The sequence below is a fragment of the Musa acuminata genome, chromosome BXJ1-3 (assembly GCF_036884655.1).
Source record: "Musa acuminata AAA Group cultivar baxijiao chromosome BXJ1-3, Cavendish_Baxijiao_AAA, whole genome shotgun sequence".
Classification (NCBI taxonomy): Eukaryota; Viridiplantae; Streptophyta; class Magnoliopsida; order Zingiberales; family Musaceae; genus Musa; species Musa acuminata.
Genome location: NC_088329.1, coordinates 44095492 through 44119134, shown reverse-complemented (window position 1 = coordinate 44119134; position 23643 = coordinate 44095492). Strand labels below are relative to the sequence as shown.

The 23643-nt window shown below is 38.3% G+C and overlaps 3 protein-coding genes across 4 annotated transcripts; 1 reads left to right on the top strand and 2 right to left on the bottom strand.

Annotated features, from left to right (window-relative positions):
- Window positions 1-295: 295 nt before the first annotated feature.
- Window positions 296-4482, bottom strand: LOC135633592 (receptor-like protein EIX2). Its single transcript, XM_065143239.1, has 2 exons — window positions 1845-4482; window positions 296-908 (listed from the first exon to the last, which is right to left on the bottom strand). The coding sequence occupies exon 1, from the start codon at window positions 3778-3780 to the stop codon at window positions 1852-1854; it is 1929 nt and encodes a 642-aa protein (XP_064999311.1). The 5' UTR covers window positions 3781-4482; the 3' UTR covers window positions 296-908; window positions 1845-1851.
- Window positions 4483-9083: 4601 nt separating this feature from the next.
- On the bottom strand, window positions 9084-10408 carry LOC135638200 (myb-related protein Hv33-like). Its single transcript, XM_065151218.1, has 3 exons — window positions 10163-10408; window positions 9968-10097; window positions 9084-9895 (listed from the first exon to the last, which is right to left on the bottom strand). The coding sequence occupies exons 1-3, from the start codon at window positions 10293-10295 to the stop codon at window positions 9235-9237; spliced, it is 924 nt and encodes a 307-aa protein (XP_065007290.1). The 5' UTR covers window positions 10296-10408; the 3' UTR covers window positions 9084-9234.
- Window positions 10409-15106: 4698 nt separating this feature from the next.
- On the top strand, window positions 15107-23383 carry LOC135633586 (farnesyl pyrophosphate synthase 1-like). 2 transcript variants are annotated; one of them, XM_065143218.1, is made up of 12 exons: window positions 15107-15354; window positions 16743-16767; window positions 16850-16965; window positions 17071-17157; window positions 18961-19077; window positions 19160-19248; window positions 19480-19531; window positions 21263-21358; window positions 21455-21499; window positions 21675-21764; window positions 21836-21907; window positions 23154-23383. In XM_065143218.1, exons 1-12 carry the CDS (start codon window positions 15202-15204, stop codon window positions 23280-23282), a joined length of 1071 nt encoding a protein of 356 aa, XP_064999290.1. In that variant the 5' UTR covers window positions 15107-15201; the 3' UTR covers window positions 23283-23383. The 2 variants fall into 2 exon arrangements, with proteins under 2 accessions (XP_064999290.1, XP_064999299.1); XM_065143227.1 differs by lacking the exons at window positions 21675-21764; window positions 21836-21907.
- Window positions 23384-23643: the final 260 nt, after the last annotated feature.

Sequence of the window (23643 nt, the reverse complement as noted above, 5' to 3'; positions counted from 1 at the left end):
ACCATTCTATGAATATAACATTCTTTTTATACAAATGATCTATAGAAATAGTATGACTGGTAACAGTTTGTTCTTGCAAGTAACATTTTATTACATTTTTGTAGAAATTCAATGGTGACTTACGACAAAACCTCGATTTTATTGTCTAATTGTATCACTAGAGCATAATAACATTGTTGAATTTTCTTTTATTGTAAAAACAATAACATGAGAAAACAATCTGTATGAAACAATGAAATTTGTATATAATCTCAAGAAATATAATTGATTTTGGCAAAAAAGAGACCAAGATAAGGAAGACAGAATTGTGCACTTGCGATTAATCATTTAGCAAAATGATGATAGATGGAGATGTTCTGATACTAAAACAAATACATATAACGTATATGGACAATCTATGATGATTATTGTGACAGCATAATATGATAACATCATTCCATGGAAAAACAAGATTTTTGATGCGGCTAACTTCGAAGGACCAACATAACCTTAAGCTTTACTGCCACCTGCACATAGATCCAATCACAAGTCCTGTCGATCAACTGGAACAGAGCAATCCTGACGCCATGTCTCAGATGTTATCTTTAAACAGTAACCTTATTTCTGGACAACACCAAATGGTCATTCATGAATCAAAACACTAGAACACAAATACATGAAGTCTACATAGACAGTCTTAGAACTTTGCCACAGTTCAATTGATTCTTCGTCATATCTGCATCCATCCATAGATGTTGTCATTTTGTTGGAAGAGAGTAATCCTTAAGCCTTGCTTCACGATCACTACGCCGATAGAAACCCCAGAAACAACTATGAATCCCACGACAACGCTAGTAACATCTAATGTTATTGTTTCAAGCATATCTCCATCATCATCTTCTTCTAGTTTGACTCCTGCATCAGCTGAACTGGTGGCAATCTGCTTTTTATTATAGAAAACCCAAAATGGCAGCAAATCGGGAACTTATATAAAGCATGCTGGTAGAATATACACTCTCAGATTATGAATTCTGAAACAATCGCACACAACATTAAATGTTGATTAACGAGAAAACACTCATTCAAGAAACATAGAATATCTCTATCTCTGTTAATATAATTATATAATCAAAAGTCTCAAACTTTTGCACCCAAATGATAGGAGCAAGCAGTCTAGAGTAGGATTGATATGAATTTATAAAACTTATTAATAATAATTCACTTTAAAAAAATTGATGGATATGGATTTTATTTTAGCAGAAAAAAATATTTGTACTCTGGTAGAAAATGAAAAGTGAGTCTCATACTATATTTTGAGGAGGATCAAAATATACAATCTCATCTCAGAAAAGAAAGATTCTTCACTCGAATAAGACAATGATTTCAGCCGAACACTAATAGCATGTCCTCATTAATGATTATAATTTTATTGTCTAATTGTCTCTCTACACTATGATTGTCATTATCTTTATCTAATTTGAGCATAATAATATATTGTAAGAACAACAACAGAAGAACACAATCTCCACTCTCAAACATTGATTAAATATAGGTAGATTAACTATTTCCTTAGCAAACAGAGTCTGTATGACATACACTTTTGCAATTAATCTTTTAGTTTTCAGATACGTATCGATGGATAGACCAGGCGATAGCAAAATGATGATAGATGGAGATGTTACGATACTATAACTAATACATGTTAATGTATACAGAGAATCCATTATGCTTATTTCAGCTTAATCATGACAGCATAATATGATAACATCATTACATGCTAACACAAGATTTTTGATACGGCTAACTTCGAAGGACCAACATAACATTAAGATGTGATAGAAGAAGTGACACACTCGAGAACTTACCGGCAGTTCATGTCATTGTTTGCCATTTGGATTTGAGCTTCGCAAGCTTTACTGCAAACTGAACATAGACCCAGTCGCTGGTCTTGTCGATCCGTCGGAAGAAAGCGAATCTGATGGCCTGCTTCATGATGAGCGTGCCAATAAACAGCCAAAAGCCAACCACAAATCCAACCACAATACTGGTGTACTCCAATAATTTGTCGAGCTTCTCATCATCTTTATCTCTGGCATCAGGTGGAGTTTGATAAACAGGGCAATCTGCCAGTGGCTTACCGCAGAGGTCTTTGTTACCCACATATGTCCATGAGTCAAAGGTCGACAATTGACCACTCGTTGGTATTTTTCCTGATAAGTTGTTATAAGACAGATTCAAACGGGCCAGAAAACTCATAGCAGAAAAGCTTGAAGGTATCTCCCCTGTGAGATTGTTCACCGATAAGTCAAGTGATTCAAGCTGTTTCATGTCACCCATCTTTTCTGGAATCCTCCCCGTCAAATGATTGTTGGACAAGTTTAGGAAGCGCAATCCGAGAAGCTTGGTCAGTTCTTTTGGGATTTCACCAGAGAGATGATTATTTGACAAGTCTATACTTGTCACCAGCGAGAGAATGGTTGTGTAATCGACCATTGATCCTTTCGTTGTTAATAAGCTGCTCTCGATATAAGTATAGTTGTTATCTTGGAGCAATGGCCTGGTATCATTTTGTACCTCAACCATGGCATTGAAATTTCCTAGAGATGATGGTAGGCTACCAAAGAACTTGTTGGAAGAAAGATCCAAAACCTGAAGAGAAGTGAGATCCACTATGTTCTCAGGGATAACACCATATAATAAGTTTGACCTCAGACGAAGAACCTTCAATGACGAGAGGTTTCTTCCTATCCATTTCGGAATTTTACCAAATAATTTATTTTCACCTAAATCAAGGGTAATTAATCGGTCACAGTATTTCAAAAATGAAGGAATCATTCCGGATAAATTATTATTATTTAAATGTAAAGATTGTAGAGAGATTGGAAATGAATTATGACAATCCGAGACTTCTCCAATTAAGTGATTGTTCGATAGGTCGAGAACTCCAAGGAAATTCATATTACAAAAGAAGGGAGGAAAATCACCATTGATATGATTATGAGACAAAGATAAAAAAGTGAGTCTTGTAGCTTCTTCGAAGCTCAACGGTATGGGCCCGACGAATGAATTGTTGGAGAGATCTAACATGGATTGGGGAGCAGAAGGTAATCGACCAGTCAAATAGTTGGAGCTCAAGTTAAGATTGTTCAAACCTTTTGAGAAATTTGAAAACCAAATAGGGAGGCTGCCTGAGACTCCAACTCCGGATAGATAAAGCCATTGCAATTGTTGTTGAGTCTGAAGCCATTCGGGAAATTTTCCTCTGAGATGACAAAAGCTCATATCGATAGTGATGGCACTAAATGGGGGTCGCCAATCATTTGGTAGCATCACATTCAAGGAGTTGGAAGCGATTATCAATTCTGATAAGCTTGTAAGATTTAAAAAGTGTGCCTCGGTGATGTTGCCTGCCAGCGAGTTTGAGGAGAGGTCTACCTTATGTAGCTGAGATAATTGGCCCATGCTCGAAGGAATAATCCCGGTTAAATTGTTACCCTTCAGGACTAAGAATGATATAGATGCTCCTTGTGAACAAGTAGACAAACCATAGAATAGATTTGTAAGCTCTCCACCAATGTTATTGTGAGACAAATCTAACACGGTCAAATTGCATAGGTCACCCAACGTAGTTGGTATCTGACCTGATAAGTTGTTATATGACATGTCCAAGTTTTGCAAGTAGTGGAGTTTACCGATCTTCTTTGGTATCTGCCCAGAAATATGGTTATTGCTTAAAAATAATTTCTCCATATGGATGAGAGTACCCAAAGTCTCTGGAATGTATCCGCTAATATTATTCATTGATAAATCTAAGTGTACCAAGTTGGTGAGGTTGCCGATGCTCGGTGGTATCCAACCGACAATATTATTCCTTGATAAATCTAATGTTACCAAGTTGGTGAGGTTGCTGATGCTCGGTGGTATCCAACCGACAATATTGTTGTATGATAAATCTAAGTGTACCAAGTTGGTGAGGTTGCCGATGCTCGGTGGTATCCATCCCACAATTTTGTTGCCTGATAAATGTAATTCCAATAGGTTACTGAGGTTGCCGATGGCCTGTGGTATTTTTCCGTTGATGCCAGTATTGGACAAATCTAGGTACTCCAATCGGACAAAATTTCCTACGGTTTGTGAAATTTCTCCGCTGATTGAATTGGCCGACAACCCTAAATGTCGCAAGTTTGTGAAATTCCCCAGAGAAGCAAATATATGTACGATGACATTAAAATTCCATGACAAGTCCAGGTACTCCAGGTCTCTAAGGCTCCGTGGAGGAATATCTCCAGATAATTGATTCCATCTCAAATCGAGGTACTTCAATCGGACAAATTTTCCTACGGATGGTGGAATTTCTCCACTGATTGAATTGCCCCACAAGTCTAAATGTCGCAAGTTTGTGAGATTCCCCAAAGAAGCTAAGATATGCACGTCGACAATAGAATTCCATGACAAGTTTAGGTACTCCAGGTCTCTAAGGCTCCCTGGAGGAATATCTCCAGATAATTGTTCAGAATTTCACGAATTTCTCCTTTAAAGAAGTTGTCTGACAAATCCAATCCCTTCAGATTGATAAGAGATGCTAGAGGAACTTGTAGCGACTCGATAGTGAGACTCCCACAGCCAGAAAGAAGGAGGTTCTCGAGGCTGGTGGCGTTAGAAAGCCATCTTAGCATGGCAGACGTGATGTTGGAATTCCAAGACAGATCCAACGTGGCGATGGCTGTCAGATTAAAAGGGGGCAAAGGAGATGGAGCATATGGCAGTCCTGTACTGCTCAAATGCAGCACTTCAAGTGTGGAGATTGAATTTACTATGTGGAACCAATTGGTTGCTCTGGAGAGGTCGACCAAACTCATGTCAAGATATTTTAGAGAAGGAATACGGGAGAGCCAATCGAGATTGTCAACGTGTAGAAGATCATAATTCCATGCCTGAAGGTCGAGATTGTGTAGATTGGAGAGGTTCCCCAGCTGAGGAGGAATCAGACCATCGAAAATGGCATTAGATAGGTTGAGATATTCCAAGTGGACTAGTGAAGCGATCATTTTAGGCACCGGGGCATGAGAGAAGTTATTCATGCTCAAATCCAAATATGTCAAATGCTTCAGTTCTTGCAACGAAGGATTTACCTTGCTCCCACCCATTGTTTCCATAATGTCTGAGATATCCCACATATCGTATGTGTAGGAGTAGTGGAGGTCGAGCTTGGTGACATGGCCGGTGGTGTGGTCGCAGGCCACACCTCTCCACCCACAGCAGTCTTTGCCGGTCCAAGAAGAAAACCTGTCGCCGGGGTCGTACATATCGGATTTGATGGCGAGGAGAGCTCTCCTCTCGCTTTCCATGCAACTGCTGCCGATTCCCTCCACCTCGCCATGATCCTCATCGCCGAAGCCATGGCCGAGACAGCAGGAGACGAGAAGTAGGGCCACGAGCATCATGAGACGCTTCGAGGCAATACGTCCGTTCTGGAAACTGCCGCTACCAGCCGCAGCCATCGATTGAGCGCTCAAGAGAAGAGAAGAGTGAAGGTGTGAGGTTGGAGAGGATGTCTCTGTGGGTATGTATAGGCACATCACCACCGGAAATCCCCATGACATCTGCGCACATTCCCTGTAGATTTGATCCCGTGGCTACCACGCAGTCAAGGTCAATCATCCTTTACTTTAGTGTCGCTAAGATGCAAGTCAAAGTCAAGGGTGCCCACTTAATTCTGACGTGAGGATGGATGATCCAAGGAAGTTGGAGAGGGACCTAACTTCCACTCACAAAGCAACAACACGATAGAAGTTGCGAAGCACTTAATTCTAATGTGAGTGAGATTTGGACGATTCATGTAAGTTGGAGAGGGCCCTAATTTCCTAAATGTCTACATCTATTTTGACTGGCTATAGATATTACACAGCTAATCTCCTTCGAGATAACCTTTGTTCTAAGATTAGTATCATGATGAAATAATTCGATGAAATGAAGTGCATGAAAGCTAAATCAGAAGCATACTCGACAACACCATGAAAATCACGTGAGGCTTCCAAGGGTATATTTATATATGGTAGGCACATCACCAGATAACTCTATCCCTCGTGATTTCTGTCGATTTTCTGTAGATTTGATTGTGGGTGGTTGAGGTCAAGAAGACTTGAAGTTTATTGTGAGGGTGACATTCAAGTCAAAGTCAATGACATTTGAGTATGAAAAGTTTAATTAACGGAGTCTATCAATGGGTCTCAGGATAAGTATCAAAAAGTTTATTCCATCCTCCACTTTGATGTAGAATCATTACATTGAATTTTTAAAAAATTAAATACTTTAGTTTTTTTCTCACAAATATCTCAAATTTTTTAAAAAATATAGTATTTTTTTTAGTTTATCATTTTATCCATATCACTAATCGCTCTCCATCGTACTTGGTCATGTCGATCATCCCCTTCCTTGTCTTGACTGTTTATATCTCCATGCATTAACTAGTAGGTAACACTAATCATCTTCTTCCCCTTTTCTAATCACTTGTGCCTTTACGCGAGAGTCGATGGATCGAGCGACCAAACACGAGCGAAGGCATAATTAGGGATAAATTACTATAATTTTTTTAAATTATAAAGATAAAAATAATCTTTTTATACAATCACATATGCTTAGTGAAAAATTTTCGAACTCAAATCCCAAGGCTTTTGGGGAATCCGCCTATCATCAACTGTATAGTGTCAAGTGGGCATCACTATTCAACGACTCACAATGAAAACCACTTGGTGCTCATCGGTTCGTTGTCCATCTAATAAACCTTCACCAACAACAGTGATCTTTCTTTCGACAAAGCAACAAAAACTTATATTCTTGTTATGTCATCAGCATTATTTACTCTCGTAAGTTTCGAGAATGATAAAATATATAATTGATATAAAAATCTTTTTGTTTAGTTATTTATTTTTTAAAATAATAATGATCTCTATTTTTATAAGAATTAAGTTTCTATTGGATTTTCAATATATATATATATATATATATATATATATATATATATATATATATATATATATATATATATATATATATATATATATATACATATATATCAGTTATAATGTTGTTAAGTACACATATTATTTTTATGAAAATATCAAAAATATTGTAAATGTATTCACAGGTAGTGATATCAAAAATCTAATACTATATACATGAGGATTAGATCGATCCATAACACATAGCATCGTGATAATAGACCAGTCTAAAGGGTGTAATGTATCTGCTTTGTATAGTGATAATAGATTGGATTGACAAATATGAGAAGCGACACCTCGAAAAAAACCAAAGAAAAAATCTTGAAAATTTGCACTAGAAAATATGTAACACAAACAAAAATTACCTTGTCGCACTAATAAATTCTATTATAATTTTTGAATTATCAAATCATCCTATTTTGAATTTTCAAGATTTTTAAGTATTTAAAAATTAGTTTACTAAAATTTAATTTTCTCGTTTACTGCCCTCGATTTTTCCTCTTTTTTTTTCTATAAGGTTAATAAATTGCGTGATTTCTGACGGATTTTCTTCTAAAAATTCGATTTTGTGGAGTTTTCTGCCATAAAGATCGCATTTTGCTCTCAATTGGCAGGATTTTCGATGATCTCATGGCAGGTGGAGCCTGATCGCCAACGCCGGCAGTGGCTCCCTGCACCTCCTCCTCGCCCGGCGGCTACTGCTCCTCCCTCTGCCGTCCGCCTGCGTCCACCTCAGGCGGTGGCTATCTTCACAAACGCCGAGACGACGAGTACGACGCGATGTAGGCCACTGAGGCCGACTCCAACTGCTCAACCACAGTGATTGATGAGTTATCCCCATCATTGCTGTATCTGCATAAACGCCAACTATTCCATGATGTAAGAACCATCAGCAGCTCTCATCCATTATAAAACAGATCGATATGCATGAATGCCTGCTTCAAGGAATTCAAGAACAAGCACTGGACGTGAACATAGATTAATTATTTCGACTGTTTCGCGTTGATGAGTGAGACCAAAAGCAGACCAGGATGTCTGCGTTCCTGTCATTTCCGTGTCCTGCTCCTTGATGATAAGAATGCACTTAGCAGCATTCATGAAGATGACGACGCCATCAACAGCCACTACAATTTAGAGCTGTCGTAGTGGGAAGTGATGGCTTCAGATCATATTATAATTCATGGCCTCTGCACCTCCGAGGAGCAGTTTAGAAGGATAGCAGAGAACAGTTCATACTGCTGATTCCTATCTAGCAAAGACCTTTGCAGGATTGCTTTTAGCTCTGCAATGAACCCTTTGGATCATTCTCACTGGAGAACAAAGCACAATAAAGAATGACATAGCAACAGCTTTGTAGGGCATATCGATCCTGTACAGTAGCAGGAGAAAGCAAGTACATGCCATGACCCTTCTCGGTGCCTATCAACAAGCACTGCTGTTGAAGGAAAAGTATGGCATGTCAATAGTTCAGACAATACGAAGAAGGACAATCCATGGAGAGTTGCTTCATCTTCCTCCGGAGACAGAGTTGAGACATATCAAGTTCTGGCCTTGTCATCCACCCATGAATAGTTTCATTCTTTGTGTTAAACAACTGTGCACGTAAAAGATCAACTGATCACTATTATTAGATCTACAGCTTTGTTTGATTAGACTGTAAAAAGATGCATTGGAGAAGGAAAAGAGCAGAGATTTCTATTGTGATCCTACAGTTCATGCATGGAATGGGCCAGATCATTCAAGGAGCATATATTTCATAGAGCCCCCCTACTCCGCTGATAGCTCAGAATCTCTTTTGCTGGCATCGAACTTCTTGCCATGATAGCTCGTCAGATGGAATTTGATACAGACATCAATATAGATTTGAAATATGTATCAACAGTTGCTGCAGACAGAGAAGCAACTTGTGCTTTTGGAGGTACTCTCTCTGTTTGCCGCAAAGCACATGGGATCCATGAGACCAGAGACATTTGCTCATAATGATGATGAGAGAGATGGATATATTGAGACTGTGACAATACTAGGATACAACTGCCAGCTCTACGAGATTCTAGTGGAAGGTAATGAGCATTAATGGAGTGAAGGAATGAGAGGAAGAAGAAGAAGAAGAAGAACTTTCTTTATTATATTAGCCTTATTAACAACGAAATACCAAAAAGGAGGAGAAAATTGTGACCAAAAACAGACCAGAAGGACAAGCTATGGTGAATTCAAATGTAATGAACAGAGAGAGGTAACGTGCATTGAAGAAACTCTAGATGAATTCCACATTGAATTCGCCTGCCGATGCTTCTCGAGGGACATTGAAGCAGATATCTGAGAGATCACGAGGCAGTGAACCCACTGGTTCTGTGCTGAAATCTTCTGAGCTCATTACATGTTGACACTCTCGCCAAGAACTATGCTTGTGTTCATGAGGCTCCACTAGTGTTTCCGCCTTGCTCACAGATACCCAATTGAATGCTTCACTTCCAAACACATGCTTTATCTCAGGTACTACGTTGCAGTTCCAGTTGCCGCTGTTGCTGGAGCTCTCCCCGTAGCCAAAGTTCTCTGGAACATCCATGACACCGCCATAATCACATAACTCTGGCTTGACTAAGCATTCATTCTGGCTTAGCGGCTCAAAAGGCTGGTGGAATTGGTAGTAGAAGTTCGCGTTGCTCTCTATTGAATCCAAACATGTCTGGATTTCGATCAGCGGGAAGGGATGCTCCGGCAACTGCTCAAAGTTAGCACCAGAATTCGAGTAATACATTCTGATCGTCTCTTCTTGTGTTTTCACCTCGTTCAGTGGCCTATGGGTGGTTGGGTCGATTCCCCTCAGTCGCAGTTTCTTCTTGAGGCATGAGTTCCAGAAGTTCTTGATCTCGTTGTCTGTTCTTCCCGGTAACTGTGATGCAATTTTGGACCACCTGCAGCCACAGAACACGAGAAAGGTTGATGCTATGAGTTGCTCACTGAAACTCTTCATGATTAGCTGCTACCTGTTGCCCAGAATTCCATGTAGACCTATGATCACGTCCTCTTCTTGCGGAGAGAAGCTGCCTCTTTTAAGGTCTGGCCTCAGGTAATTGATCCACCTGAGTCTACAGCTCTTCCCACAGCGCTGCAGTCCTGTGAGAGCAAAGACGAGGATGGTGAAGAAAGAGTCTGGCAACAAGGCAGAGTCGAACAAATACCTGCTAGTTTTGGCACAGAGCTCCAACATCCAACTCCAAACGCACTGATGTGATTGTAGAGCTTCTCATCTTCTTCAGGAGACCACAACCCTTTCCTTAGCTTCTGCCTGAGACAGCAAGAATGCCGTCCCATTCCTCCTGCCGCTGAACTTGTTATAGATACATATGCTTAAGATTCGCAGATGGATAAAGCAGAGAGGATGAAGAAGGAAGCACAGGAAGGCCTAAGCAAGTCTCTGTTCCTCTTGCACTGCAATATATTGGGATTTAAGATGACTTACAATGCATAAAATATTTCCAAAAGAGACTGATTCGAGGGACGTGAGTTAGGAGTGATGGAAGGAAAGGTGAAAGCTTTTTGGTTAGTTGGGAAATGACACTTTCACTAGCTGCCATGACTATGAAGGTTTCTTAACGTGTTCTCTCTTTTCTCCAAGAACAGTAAGAACAGAGGAATCTCCAGTCTCAGTTGAAAGTATAGTACATACTTCACCTTACGCCAAAAGTTCATCATGAAGAATCAATTCCTTTGTTCCAGTCATGAACACAACGGAAGACAGTATCAGTTTCCATATTTCTACTTCACCTCCCTGAAATGAATGGTTCACTTTCCTTGAGATTTCCCTGTGGATATGAACAGATAACGCGGTCTCAAACTAACAGCTTGCTATCACTCTAAGATGGTTACCAGTTCTACATGACTAGCTGACCACAGGAATGACTATGCTCCAAGCATCAGTTCTAGTGGCACTAAAATTATATGTTCTTTTATCTTACACAATATATGTTGAGAAAGGCCTAAATAATCAATTGAGATTTAGTTCTCTGTGGACTGTAACAGGGATCAGAATGAAGTGACATGATCTGATAAGAATCGCTGAGCTTGAAAAGGTGTGAAGAAGCAAACAGAGATGGAAAGCTTAGAACTCACTCTAATCTGTGGTCCATCGAAGTCCCTCTCGATTGGCTTATGAGGATGACTGGAAATCTGTTGAATTATGTTGCATTCCCACCTGATGATTCCATGAAAAGTGTGACCATCTCAACTGTGACAGCCAGCAATTTCTACTCTGCTCTGTCTTACTTCTCATTTTCATCAAATAAAAACCAATCATTTCCTCAACAAAGAAAAAGTTAAAAGCACCGATATGGATAGCTCCATCTCCATCTTTTTTTCCTCATGCCAGATGATTTATCTCAGAGCTATTAGCAATGTTGCTCTTCTTGTTAAGATTAGGTGGTAGGTTCCTCAGGTTCAGCTAGGAAGAGTTCTTAGATGTGGACTTCTACCTACATACCTGCCTCCTTTGGAAAGGAAACATCATACTGACTCCTCCTTGAAGTCACAAAAAACAGAGGCAATCTTGCCTATCCTGTTTAGGAATTGTGTTCTATTATGAGATGGCGTAAGGCCTACCTGTCCTACAATTAAACTCCATCATGAATCTACTAACCCTGTTGGCTACTGACCAGAGTTAATGCATGTGTTCCTCTCTCCAGTGAAGACTTACAATAAACCCACAGCACTGTTCTTTTCCTTTACCAAACCACACAAAGGTGTGCCTGTTGATCATGACCAGCATTTTTATTCTCTCAGCATCCTGGAGATGTGTTGATCATGCAGCTCAAGTGTCCAACAGTCAAAGCTTAATCGAGTAGCCACCTTCACCCTTCAATCGACAGAACAGTTGGATGAAAGCCTTGTGTGGCTTGTTTAGTCAAGTCATCAACATAATCATTGTATCACAAGAGGATTAGACTTTATAAATTGTGCTTAGGTAGTCTGTATTATTACTGAAAAGATGGACATGTTATGCTGATGGATTGATTGTTGACCTTCGTTTGCCGACTAAAGATGCCACTTTGCCTCCCAAAATCTTATCTTCCATCACTGGGAGGTATTAACATGGTGGATTAATGGTGCGAGTCAAAGCAAAGAGCACGAATGATCCCTTGACAGATTGAAAGGATCAGTAAGATCTTGCTTGCCAGTTGTTTCCCACTGTTAACTCTCATCGAGCTCAGAAATCAGCAATGACTGAGAAGAAGATGCGAGGGGGAGATCAATGGGGATATTTCCCACCAACAGCTGCCACTTTGTTTACTCTACTCACTCCATCTTTTTCTTAGCTCCACTCAGCATGGAAAACGAACTCGATGAGGGGGTGGAGACATTCCGATCACCATCAGATCGAGGTGTTTTCTTCTACCTTGGAAGGCATCTGTGACACCAACGTGATCTGACGTTGAATCGTGTACATTCTGCGTACTGACTCATGTGGGGCTTCCGAACAAAGACCTTGAGATCATAGGTAACTTGCATTCAGGGAAAACAGCTAGCGGGAGAGAGAGAGATCTCCTCTTCATCCACAGTCAAACTCTACAGCAAGATGAAGATGATGTCCAACAAAGCTAACGCGGAAGGGTTGAGCATAAACTGCATCATCTTCCTCGAAGGAACAACAAGGCGTTTCACAGTCAAACTCTACGACGTTCAACCAGTTGACAATTTCCGTTGTCGGCAGGCTGTGTTAACACCGGTGAAGTAGGTTAGGTCAGTGATAGGATATAAAATAAGCATGACATAACTGAGAAGTTCATGGAGCAGCTGCACACAGTACCTCCGAGATTTAGAGCTGTGTCGATCGATCTACTTTTACTGTCAATCTCTGCAATGCCGACACTAACTTTATTCTGATCTGTATCCCGTGATCATGAAGTTGAGAGTCTTCGTTCTCCTTCTCGGTGCTCTCAAAGCAGACTGTTTGCTTTGCATCCCAAAGAATGGTGGCCCAGGGAATCCAACAGCAAAGCTTCCCTTTCAAGAAGAGATCATGATCCAAGAATGATTAGTCAAAGTAAAGCTCAGCAACTCACCTTTTGCCTTTTTTTTCTTCCTCATCCATCCATCTTGTCTGCAACATTGTCTCCCTGTCCCATGGAAAGCGATTCTCCACGCTCCACAGCCTTTGTGCCTTCTTGTCCAACTGGTCCTCTTTCAGCTACCATCACACACTGTTCCTGTTTCACCATAACAACGTTCTTTTCTCTGCCTGCTTTCACCATTCCTGATGCATGCTCCAATGGCGAAACGAGGTATCTTTGTGCAAGCTTCAAATATCACCGGCAGTTCAAGTCTTCTAGGGGCAAAGCTATGAATTCGCAGATTGATGCTAAAAAAGGAATGATGTGTTCATCCATTTTCTCATGCCGACATGGTCTGGCAACCAAACTTCATCTCTCATTTAAGCTGTGCCGTAAACCAAACATCAAGCTGACATCGACGACACACACTCGAGAGCATCTCTGCAATCCATTATGTAGCAATTCTAATACCATGGCAACTCAGAGCTTGTATGCTTTGCGGATAAACCAACCAGAACAGAGGAGGGAGATGATTACCCTGAGTTCCTCCATCAAACCTTGGAGCTAAATCAAAGTCTCTGAGATTCTTGATCACCATTGCCTCCATCCACCTTACCAAGGAAGCCATGACAGCACTCCAAGGCCATGCCTCCATAGGTATGCTCTATGCCACATGAAATCAAATTGTCCAAGCCTACTCTGCCAATTAGCAATCCATCTTCACCATCTTAAAATGAATTAGAATTCCTAAAACTCTCTTGTCAACGATGTAATCTTCCCAAATGCCTCCCATTTCATATATATATATATATATATATATATATAAAGTTGGATATGTAATATTGCTTCTAGAATTAAACACTTATTATTGGACTAGTTAATACAAACTCATAATTAAAAGTGTCCGAGTGTAGCTTCATTGATAAATAATTTTCCATTTCCACTATCTTTAGATGAATTAGAACTATAAAAAAACATATATGTTGAGTAATTTTTTTGTCAAAATAGTATAGAACAAAGAAAGAACTCACAAATAATTTCTTATATTGAAAGAAAAGATTTCAAATCATCTTTTATATTAGAAATATTCATATGTAAAAGATAAAGCGACATAGATTAAGAGAATAGTCTCATCTAAAGATTTAAAAAGTAAATTATATGAAATTGAATTGATGTTTGATATGATATGATATATATATATATATATATATATATGTTAAGCTTCACTAGTTTGATTCAAACTCGTCGAGATTTGATTTATTATCTTTTGGAAAATCAAATAATTTTGGTGAGTAAATAATTCATGAAGTTACTAAAAAAATTAAAATTATTTTTACAAGATTCGTAACATTCTTTGTGACTTTCGTTCATTCTATGTTTGCAATTTCTAATTGGTTAAGTAGAGAGCCAAGTAATGACCACGTGTACTCCTCACGTCGCAACCTAGGGCGAGACTAGAAGGAACGAGAAGAGCGGCTCCCGATGTGCGCCACGCCCGAAATCGTAACCTAAGTCCGGACTTAAGTTTGGGCGGATACCCGTTCCTGATATGGAAATGTGCGAGCACGCGGGTTGCTCACGTCCGCACAGCTCTTCCCGTCTTTGGAGTCCCGACGCAACTCGTGTCGTGGGTTGCTGCATGGAGCTGCTCTCGTTAAATCGCCGTCACGCCATCAGCCCACCTTTGTATTACGGCTGTGCCATTCCCTCCGCAGGCATCCCTTGTCCCCTTCATACCCAGGTGAACCCGGTTCATCAAGGGACCCGGGTGTAGCTGCGCGAACCGCTCCCAGCCAAACCGGGTTCGCTCATGAATGAGGCAATAGAAGGGATCATGCTGTGGGTTGCTGCATGGAGCTGCCATCTTTAAATCACCGTCATGCCATCAGCCCACCTTTGTATTACGCTGTGCCATTCCCCACCGCAGGCATCCTTTGTCCCCTTCGTACCCAGGTGAACCCGGTTCACCAAGGGACCCGCGTGTAGCCGCGCGAACCGCTCCCAGCCAAACCGGGTTCGCGCACCAATGAGGTAATAAAAGGGATCTAGTAGGGTAATTTTGGTACTTCGTTGATGCGTCCCCCCTCCGATTGTGCATGAATGTTAGGTACTCGATGGCTTGCTTTCTCCCAACCCTCTGCTTCGGTTGTGCGATCCCGTAGTGGTGGCGATTAATGGCGGCGGCAGGGACGCGCGGGGCGATGGTGGTCGGAGATGAAGGTGATCTGAAGGCGACCTTCCGCCAGGTCTACGGTCGCCTCAAGTCGGAGCTTTTCGAAGATGCCGCCTTCGACTACACCGACGAGGCTCGTCAATGGATCGACAGGGTACTTCTAATCATAACGTTTCATATATAGACGAGTTCGGTCAGATTTGGGATTTTGTTTGTGGAGATCTTACCCCAATGCCTAGCCTCTTGACATCTTGAATGGGATCTTCAATGGTTTAGGACCTCCGAAATATCTCGCTTTTGCCTTATTTGCTATGTATAATAACCTTACTCTGCTATTTGGGCTAGGTGCAGGTGCCTGATATGGTTGAACTTTTGTTGCAATGCACTTGGACCAAGTTTCTAGCAACTATTAGAAGCATTGCATTAAATGGTTTGTCTTGAATACAATTTTGGTTTAGGAATCCAGCTCAGAGGTCCCTGTTGAGAAAGCAAGTATTCGGAGGGTGCAAGGATCATTGGAGGATTCCTTCTGTTGATTAAGTTGGATTTGTGTGATCGGGGGCCATTTCTTCTTCAAGATTTCCACATTTGTAACTTATATTGTCAATTATGAGATATTAATAAGAAGATTTTCAAAATTGGTTTTGGTCGATGGAGTGAATCATTTGGATGATTGTGGTGATTAAGAGTTTTAAGATAAGTTTTATGGTTCTAAATTTGTAATTTGTGGATAAAGAAACCGTGTGAGATAAGCAAAAAATTAAAGGGAGGTATCTGAAGTGTTAAAAATGATGTTAGATGCAAGTTTCTGACATTATTGGTATTCTATGAACTAAGAAGTGTGTATGAATTATGAACAATGAAGACTTGGAAAGTTACAGGCCAGAACGGATAAATACATTTGTGACCTTACCCTTCTGTGTGATTTTTAATCAGATTATTCAAGACCTATTTGCCACGACTGAAGCAGCTGAATCCAACCTGAAAACTGATCCTCCAGGATTTCAAACCAATCCAGCCAAAACTAAGCCATTATTGTGTGTCAACCTTGCTACTATTTGGGCCTTTGGACTTTTCTGAAATTGGAACTAATCCATATGGGTCAGTTTCAGCCTTTTCAAACTAAGCTCTGAAAAGGATGGTCATTCTTGTTTAAATCTTGTTGCATACATTTGTTATACTTCTCTGTTTCTTTCCCCCTGAAAATATGGATTGATTTTGAGGTACGTGCCTTTGTTCTTTTTGGTCAAAATCTTATCAGCGTGGGATATGTTTAATTATATGTTAGTACTATCATAAATTATTTTTTCTGATTGATCTCAGTTTTTCAATGAACAAATGGTCAGAGCTTATTATCATATCTTTTGCTTTGTTACTTGGTTTCTGTATTGACTGGAATATTTGCTGTAAGTACTAGCATGTTTCTAAGTTATTATCCTGTTGGTTCTTATTTAGAACAGTTTTAGCTTATCACCTCTCTGTCCAAACTATCTTATCTGATATCTGAATGATAATTATTCCTTTGTTTTTTTCTTGTTACAGATGCTGGACTACAATGTACCTGGAGGTGAGCAAATGCTTTCATATGGAAAGTAAATGTGCAAATATATCCTCCAACAGCACTTCATTTGGCAACTATCGTTTTGTAGGCAAGCTGAACCGTGGAATCTCTGTCATTGATAGCTACAAGTTGCTTAAAGAAGGAACCCAACTCAGTAATGAAGAAGTCTTTCTTGGATGTGCCCTTGGTTGGTGTATTGAATGGGTAGAGTTCTTTTGTTCTTCATGTTCTACATTATTTAAATGTTGAAGAAATATTTTTTACTTGTTTTAATTTCTGAAATCTAAATATTCTTTACTAAATTTGCAGCTTCAAGCATATTTTCTAGTCCTTGATGATATCATGGATAACTCACACACTAGACGTGGTCAGCTATGTTGGTTTAGAGTTCCTAAGGTTAGTTATTTTGGTTAAACATAGAATTTTATTTAAATGATATCTCACGTGTTCATCCATAAATTGGTTGGCTAACAAAATTTGCTCCATCTGAGCTGAACTCAGATATGTCCACTCTGAATGTGACTTTTCTTTTGTGCTATTACTCAATCATCTCTCTCTTTATATTTTTTATTTTTGCTAATTCCTTTTCTACATTTCACAGTGAAGTGACTTTTTCTTAAGGTATTTGAGGTGACTAACCTGGTATTTACTGTTCCTGAAATATAAGTTAATGGACTTATAAAATTTAGCTGATTCACTCATGGATCTGTTGCTTGCTGGTTGACTCACTCCCAAAATCAGTTATTCATGGCTTATAACACATCTCTCTCTCTCTCTCTCTCTCTCCCCATCTTTTTGGCCTCTTCTTTGAAAAGAAAATATAAGTATATACTATTCATTCAGAAAAACCCTTCTTTCTTGAACCAATTTTGATAGATGCTTTCTTATTTAACTTGCTGAAAGTATACATTTAGTTGCAATTGATCTACCGATAATGATAAGTTTGATTTTAGAATCTTTATTTATACAAATGAACTTAAATGTTCATGACAATATGCTTTGAAGCCTCATGTGCAAGGCACTGGGCCAGCTACTCATGCGAGGTAATCGACTGCAAAACTTCCTAATAACCACCATGTTCAAATATGATTACTGGCTTTGACCTTTTTATTGTTGATTTTTAAGTGCCAAAGAAACTTATTTATGATCTGTTTCACACTGATCATTTGAAATTTTAGGAATAAAAGAGCTGTGCAACTACATTAACCATCTTTCACATATATATTGTTGAATTATCTAGTGAGTTTTGAAATAGGGTCATTATATTTTTTATTTCTGCTTCTCAACATACCAAAACTAAAGTAGTTAAGGAACTAATACTTCTAGCAAAATTCTTGGACATTTGATATGAATTCAGCATGAGTGCATTATCTTATCATCCTTGATCAATGAGTGGTGTCACTTGTGGATTTAAATTTGTAATTGTTTTTAGATATCAACCAGCCATCTAGATGCCCTTACACTGTATTTTATTTTCTTATTTATTAGTTGGTACTATCACTAGCTGAATCAACATTTTTTTGGCAGGTCAGATGAAATAAACATTACTCAGGTGGTGCCAGCACAAAGATATTTTATTGTTAGAGTTGTAAATAAGTAGTCTGCTCACATCAGGTGGAGATGGAGTATGACCTATATGAGAAACCAAAATCACTAATCCAATCAATATCTTTGGGTTGGTCAGGTTAACGTGTCAAGACAAATTTGGCTTTGCATGTGGAGAAAGGGGTCTGTCAAGGACTAGGTTCATCAAGTGGTCTAGTTTGGATTGGGTTCATCCAGTGGGCTTTCTTTGAGATTGAAAATTCTATTTATGATCTACGATATATTAGAATAATCATGGTGCAAAAATGCTGTAAGTTTCAATTGTTTTGTGACGATAAAATGTTGTTTTATGAAATATACAAATTTGTTATATTGGCTTTGGAAAATGCTTCAGTGGCTTTGACCAATAATCTTGTATGCTCGAATAGTATTTCAGCAAATAAATTAACTGCAAAACGTTCTTCTAATGTTTATGTGCTATTGCCCTGTTAATATCACTTTTTTCATTTCTAGTGGCTTAGACCATGATCTTGTAGCTTTATTATATTTTCATGAATTTAAAAATGCTTCCATTAGTCTTTTGTATGTGAAATTATAACTACCTTCTTGTTTTCCAAGGAAGAGCCATTAACTTGCCATAGGTTCTTGTAATAGGTTGGACTTATTGCTGTAAATGATGGAATCCTACTTCGCAATCACATTCCTCAGATTCTTAAAAGGCATTTTAAGGGAAAGCCTTACTACGTAGATCTCCTTGATTTGTTTAATGAGGTAACCATTGTTATAAATATTATTATTTGCTTTAGCTCACGGACAATATCTTCTAGGACTAATATGTGCCCTGTCCTGTTAGGTTGAGTTTCAGACAGCTTCAGGGCAGATGCTGGATCTCATTACTACTCATGAAGGAGAAAAGGATTTGTCCAAATACACGATGACAGTGTATGTGGAAAAGCTTAGTTTAGTTAATAATATTGTACAATATCCTACATGCTGATTTGTTGTATAGTAAATATTATCCAGGAAATGTTAATATGAAACTTTATTGTCCTGTAAAAATGTCTTTTTTTAGAAGTGTAACTATTATTATTCATCTAGATTCCAGTTCTTAATTGAATTCTCTAACATGTTTTTAAGTTCTTGCTAATCTTGCAATTGTTTGGATGGATGCAGTTACAATCGTATCGTGCAATACAAAACTGCCTATTATTCCTTCTATCTACCAGTAAGTTAAATGAAATATTAAAAATTCAGATCATGTCAGACTTCTGCCCATATTTCTTGTTCCAATGTATCTGTTACTTCTACTGTTGCTCTAATTTTATATTTTTTTTAATCATTTTTGTTATAGTTAAAACTAGTAACAATACTTTTCTCTCAATAACCCTCCAGTACCTTGATGCCATGCATGTAAACTAGTTATGCATTTTGGCATATATTGCTTTCTGAAGTTCCACATGTGTAATCTGCTTCTAACCTTGAGAAGTTTATATTTTGATCCATTATTCTGAGATTCAGTGATTTACTTTAATTTGTGCAAGATGATTGCATATGCACCATCAACATGGTGTTAGCATTTTTGGTACTTTGGGGCAGGGTATAAGTGAATTGCTATTTAAAGCAACATATAGGTTACTTAAGCCTCCTTTAGAAGTTATTTCTTGAAGTGTGTTTTGGATCTACTTGCTTAGAGTTTATTGTATTCAAAGGTTCTATAAAAATAGATGCAGCTTTCTTCAGGATTTTAGTTTATAATATACACAATAGTATTCTTCAGTTTGTTTGAAATGCCATTCTAGTTAGTAGCTTTTTAATAAGGCAATCATAACCATCACAATGAGACGTCTTTTATCTTTTTGCTGCATTAAGTGTAGTGGCAAGTTTAACTCCAACAATCTTGTCAAGCCTTTTTGTTAGGCAAACCTTTTTTCTTCGCCTTTTTGCTGCACTTTGTCAAACATCTATATACTTCAGATGGCATTTCAGCCTCTTAGCATCTTGTAAATCTGTTAATTATTGAACTAATATAGACTGGAGGAGCAATATTTCTCGATATTCTACAACAACATACTATATTTTCTTTTTGTTTTTGTTGGGGGGTAGAAAATTCCTTGTGTTCAAAAGTGGTCCTGCTGCACTTTGGCTTTCTTTGAGTTGGTGGGTGGGACTAAAATAAACTTGACAGGCCTGAACAATTATTCAGTTTTCTTGTAATAAACTTCTGGAATCGCTTCTGGAATCATTTCCGACGTTATCTATTTCCAACTGATATATAACATCATATTGGCTATAATTTACCCTATTTCCTAAGATATCAATAACCTTTTAAATCCTATTTCATCTAGTATCTAAGCTTCATGTACTACTGCCTGAGGTATCAGGACCACAGAGATCAAGGATGCCTTTGTGGATTATAAAGTTGCATGTCCATCAAATTTGTTGGATCAAATTTTTATGTCATGAGTTGAGGGCTAACATCATTAACCTAATATGAGGAAGATGATGGGATATTTATCTAGCAAGTTTAGTAGATTCAGTACCCTTTTCTTTCTTGAACTATTGAGTGACAATGTTTCCAAGAAGAAGACAAGGATAAAAACGTCAAAAAAGTTCAAGATTGTTAATGAGTTAGCTGCATCAAGTAATACGATATTTTCTTGTTTTTCATAGTTAAGTCTGCATGCACCATGTTTTGGGTGTTAGGGATTTCCATGCAAACAATAACACCAGAGATTTCAGGAATGTTTTTGAAGAAAACGTAATATTTAGAAGCCTGATTTTCTTTGTCATACCTTATGGGAACCAAGCTTTCAGAAAGCATGTGTGGTACCTGTATCACTCCATTTATTTCTTTCTAGTGCATTCTTTATTTTTCTCATACTTTGTACTCTTTAAATATAAAAGCTCTAAATGGTTTGTTATTTGGTAACTTTAAAAATATCTTGTCCATATTCAGGTAGCGTGTGCACTGCTATTGGCAGGTGAAAATTTGGACAATTTTGTTGATGTGAAGAACATTCTTGTTGAAATGGGCACATATTTCCAAGTACAGGTAAATCTGGAATTTGTGAAATAGGTCCTGACCAATTTGCTTTGGCTTGCTAAGAGAATTACCTTTCTGTAATCTATAATAGTACTTCTCTTTCAGGATGACTACCTAGATTGCTTTGGTGATCCTGAAGTGATCGGGAAGGTAAATGCAATGACTAGTTTGTGACTTAAATTCATAAAAGAAATATCATTTTGTGAATGCTTATGCATAATATCTCTATACATATGCAAACGTTTACCTATAATTTTCTTTCCAAATGGTTAATATAATTAATTTCTAGAATTTCGTGCTCTTAATTTCTGTTAAGTTTTGACAGATTGGAACCGACATTGAAGATTTTAAATGCTCTTGGCTTGTAGTTCAAGCTTTAGAACGTGCTAATGAGAGCCAAATAAAATTTTTGTTGGTAAGGCTAGTTGATTCCTTCTATATCTGTACCATCAGTTATAACAGAGTTTATAAATTGCTAATCTTCAGGACAACTATGGAAAATCTGATCCAACTTGTGTTGCAAAAGTGAAAAGTATCTATAGAGATATTGATCTCCAGGTTTGACAAGTTCACCCTCATGTAGTCTCTGGAAATATTGAACTATATGATTTAATTTCAACACTAGATTCGGTGGAACGAATTCAGCACCAAAATCACATCTACAGCATGCATTAATATCAGTCTGTTGATTGACATACAAGAATTAGATTTTGTGCTGACTTATTGTTGCAGCTGTAATTGTTCATTTAATCTCGTAGCATCTGTTGATTTAGGGAATCATATTTGATGCTATGCCTTTATGAGTATCATGTCAATAGTGAACCTTTCTACTATTTGAAAAACACCAGCTAATGGCTTACCAAGTTCTTTTTTGGTAAGTGAACATTCTGAGTGTAATCATTTCTAGTTTTTTTATGATATGATATGTGGTTGTTTCTTTTCAATAGAACCTGTAAGACCAAATAGAAGATTGTCTTTGGTCTGAGGGATGTGCCTTTGCATTGTTTTAATAGAATGGGGACAGTAGATATTTTGAGGTTAATCATGGTCCATGACTGCCTTAATATCAAGGTGGTGACTATGATTGGATCGTCAAATTTAAGCACACTGAAGCTGACAATCAATCAGCATCACAGTTAAATTGTGTGGCCTTGGAGCCATCATAATGGTGAGTGAAGCCAGCTGTATCTGAAGAGCAACCCTTTGGCGATTGCAGCGGAACAGGTGGTTATACCATATACTTGATAGAGAAGAGCAGCGGTGAGCTGAATGCGAACAAACTGATAGAGACACTAATAGGATTGGATTCTTCAAAGTGACTGTCTTTAGGATTGGTGGTCAAAATTTCTATAAACTGGACACCCATATGCAAGCCTAATTGAACCAAAATCTGGTCATAAAACAGAAGATCAAGTTGCAGTTGTGACAAGTTGTTCCAACTCTTATTTGGCAACCTTTTTCTGGTGGCTTGCACAAATATTCCTAGTATACATGACTCAACAAGATCACCTTACAAAACCTGTAGGGTTTATCATTTAGAGAAATTTGCATGCATGACATGAGGTGAAGCATAATCCAATTATCGAACTAAGATGCAGGAACATGCACCATAATTAAATTGGTCAGCATTATGTCGATGACCTTTGATAAAACACTACCTAAATTTATAGGAAAAATCATCAATTATTTCATAGTTGTATCTTTTCTTTTTTTAACTTAAATAATTAGAGCTTACATTTAATGGTTGATTATCTGTGATTTCAGATGACCTTATTTAAATTTTTTTTCTTCTTTCGTAACTTAGAATGTATTTTCCGAGTATGAGCGGACCAGTTATGAACGACTTATATCTGCAATTGAAGCCCTGCCAAGCAAAGCAGTTCAGGATGTTTTGAAGTCTTTTCTGCACAAGATCTACAAGCGGCAGAAGTAGTTCCACTGACTTCTGGTGATTTTACCTTGATTTGTCATTGTAGCTTGACTTTTGTATCTTGTCGTGCTATGCTTTTAATGAAACCATGTTCATTATAACCAGTTTGGGTTGATCTTGGTTTGAAAAGGTAGAGACATGGTCATTGTGGATGTCTACAAACCTAGAATCCATCAGTCAACCCAGCTTCTTCCTGATAATTTTCCAGAACCTACTTTAGCTAATGTTGCAATAGGTGATGAAAATTTCCGAAGTAAGCATTCATTTGTTCCTGTGGTTAACACTTTGACTGACCCACAGAATCTTTGCTCTATGTAATATGCAAGTCGATGGTTGTAATTAGGATTTTTCCTTTTTGTATTCC

What these genes read in the sequence shown, in the direction of transcription:
- LOC135633592 (XM_065143239.1), bottom strand. Translation starts at nt 3,780, where the DNA reads ATGAATAATATTAGCGGATACATTCCAGAGACTTTGGGTACTCTCATC.
- LOC135638200 (XM_065151218.1), bottom strand. Translation starts at nt 10,295, where the DNA reads ATGGGACGGCATTCTTGCTGTCTCAGGCAGAAGCTAAGGAAAGGGTTG. An exon ending in CTCTGTGCCAAAACTAGCAG is followed by an intron (nt 10,098 to 10,162) that starts GTATTTGTTCGA and finishes TTGCTCTCACAG; the next exon opens with GACTGCAGCGCTGTGGGAAG. An exon ending in CATGGAATTCTGGGCAACAG is followed by an intron (nt 9,896 to 9,967) that starts GTAGCAGCTAAT and finishes CTGTGGCTGCAG; the next exon opens with GTGGTCCAAAATTGCATCAC.
- LOC135633586 (XM_065143218.1), top strand. Translation starts at nt 15,202, where the DNA reads ATGGCGGCGGCAGGGACGCGCGGGGCGATGGTGGTCGGAGATGAAGGT. An exon ending in CTCGTCAATGGATCGACAGG is followed by an intron (nt 15,355 to 16,742) that starts GTACTTCTAATC and finishes TTCTTGTTACAG; the next exon opens with ATGCTGGACTACAATGTACC. An exon ending in ATAGAGATATTGATCTCCAG is followed by an intron (nt 21,908 to 23,153) that starts GTTTGACAAGTT and finishes TTCGTAACTTAG; the next exon opens with AATGTATTTTCCGAGTATGA.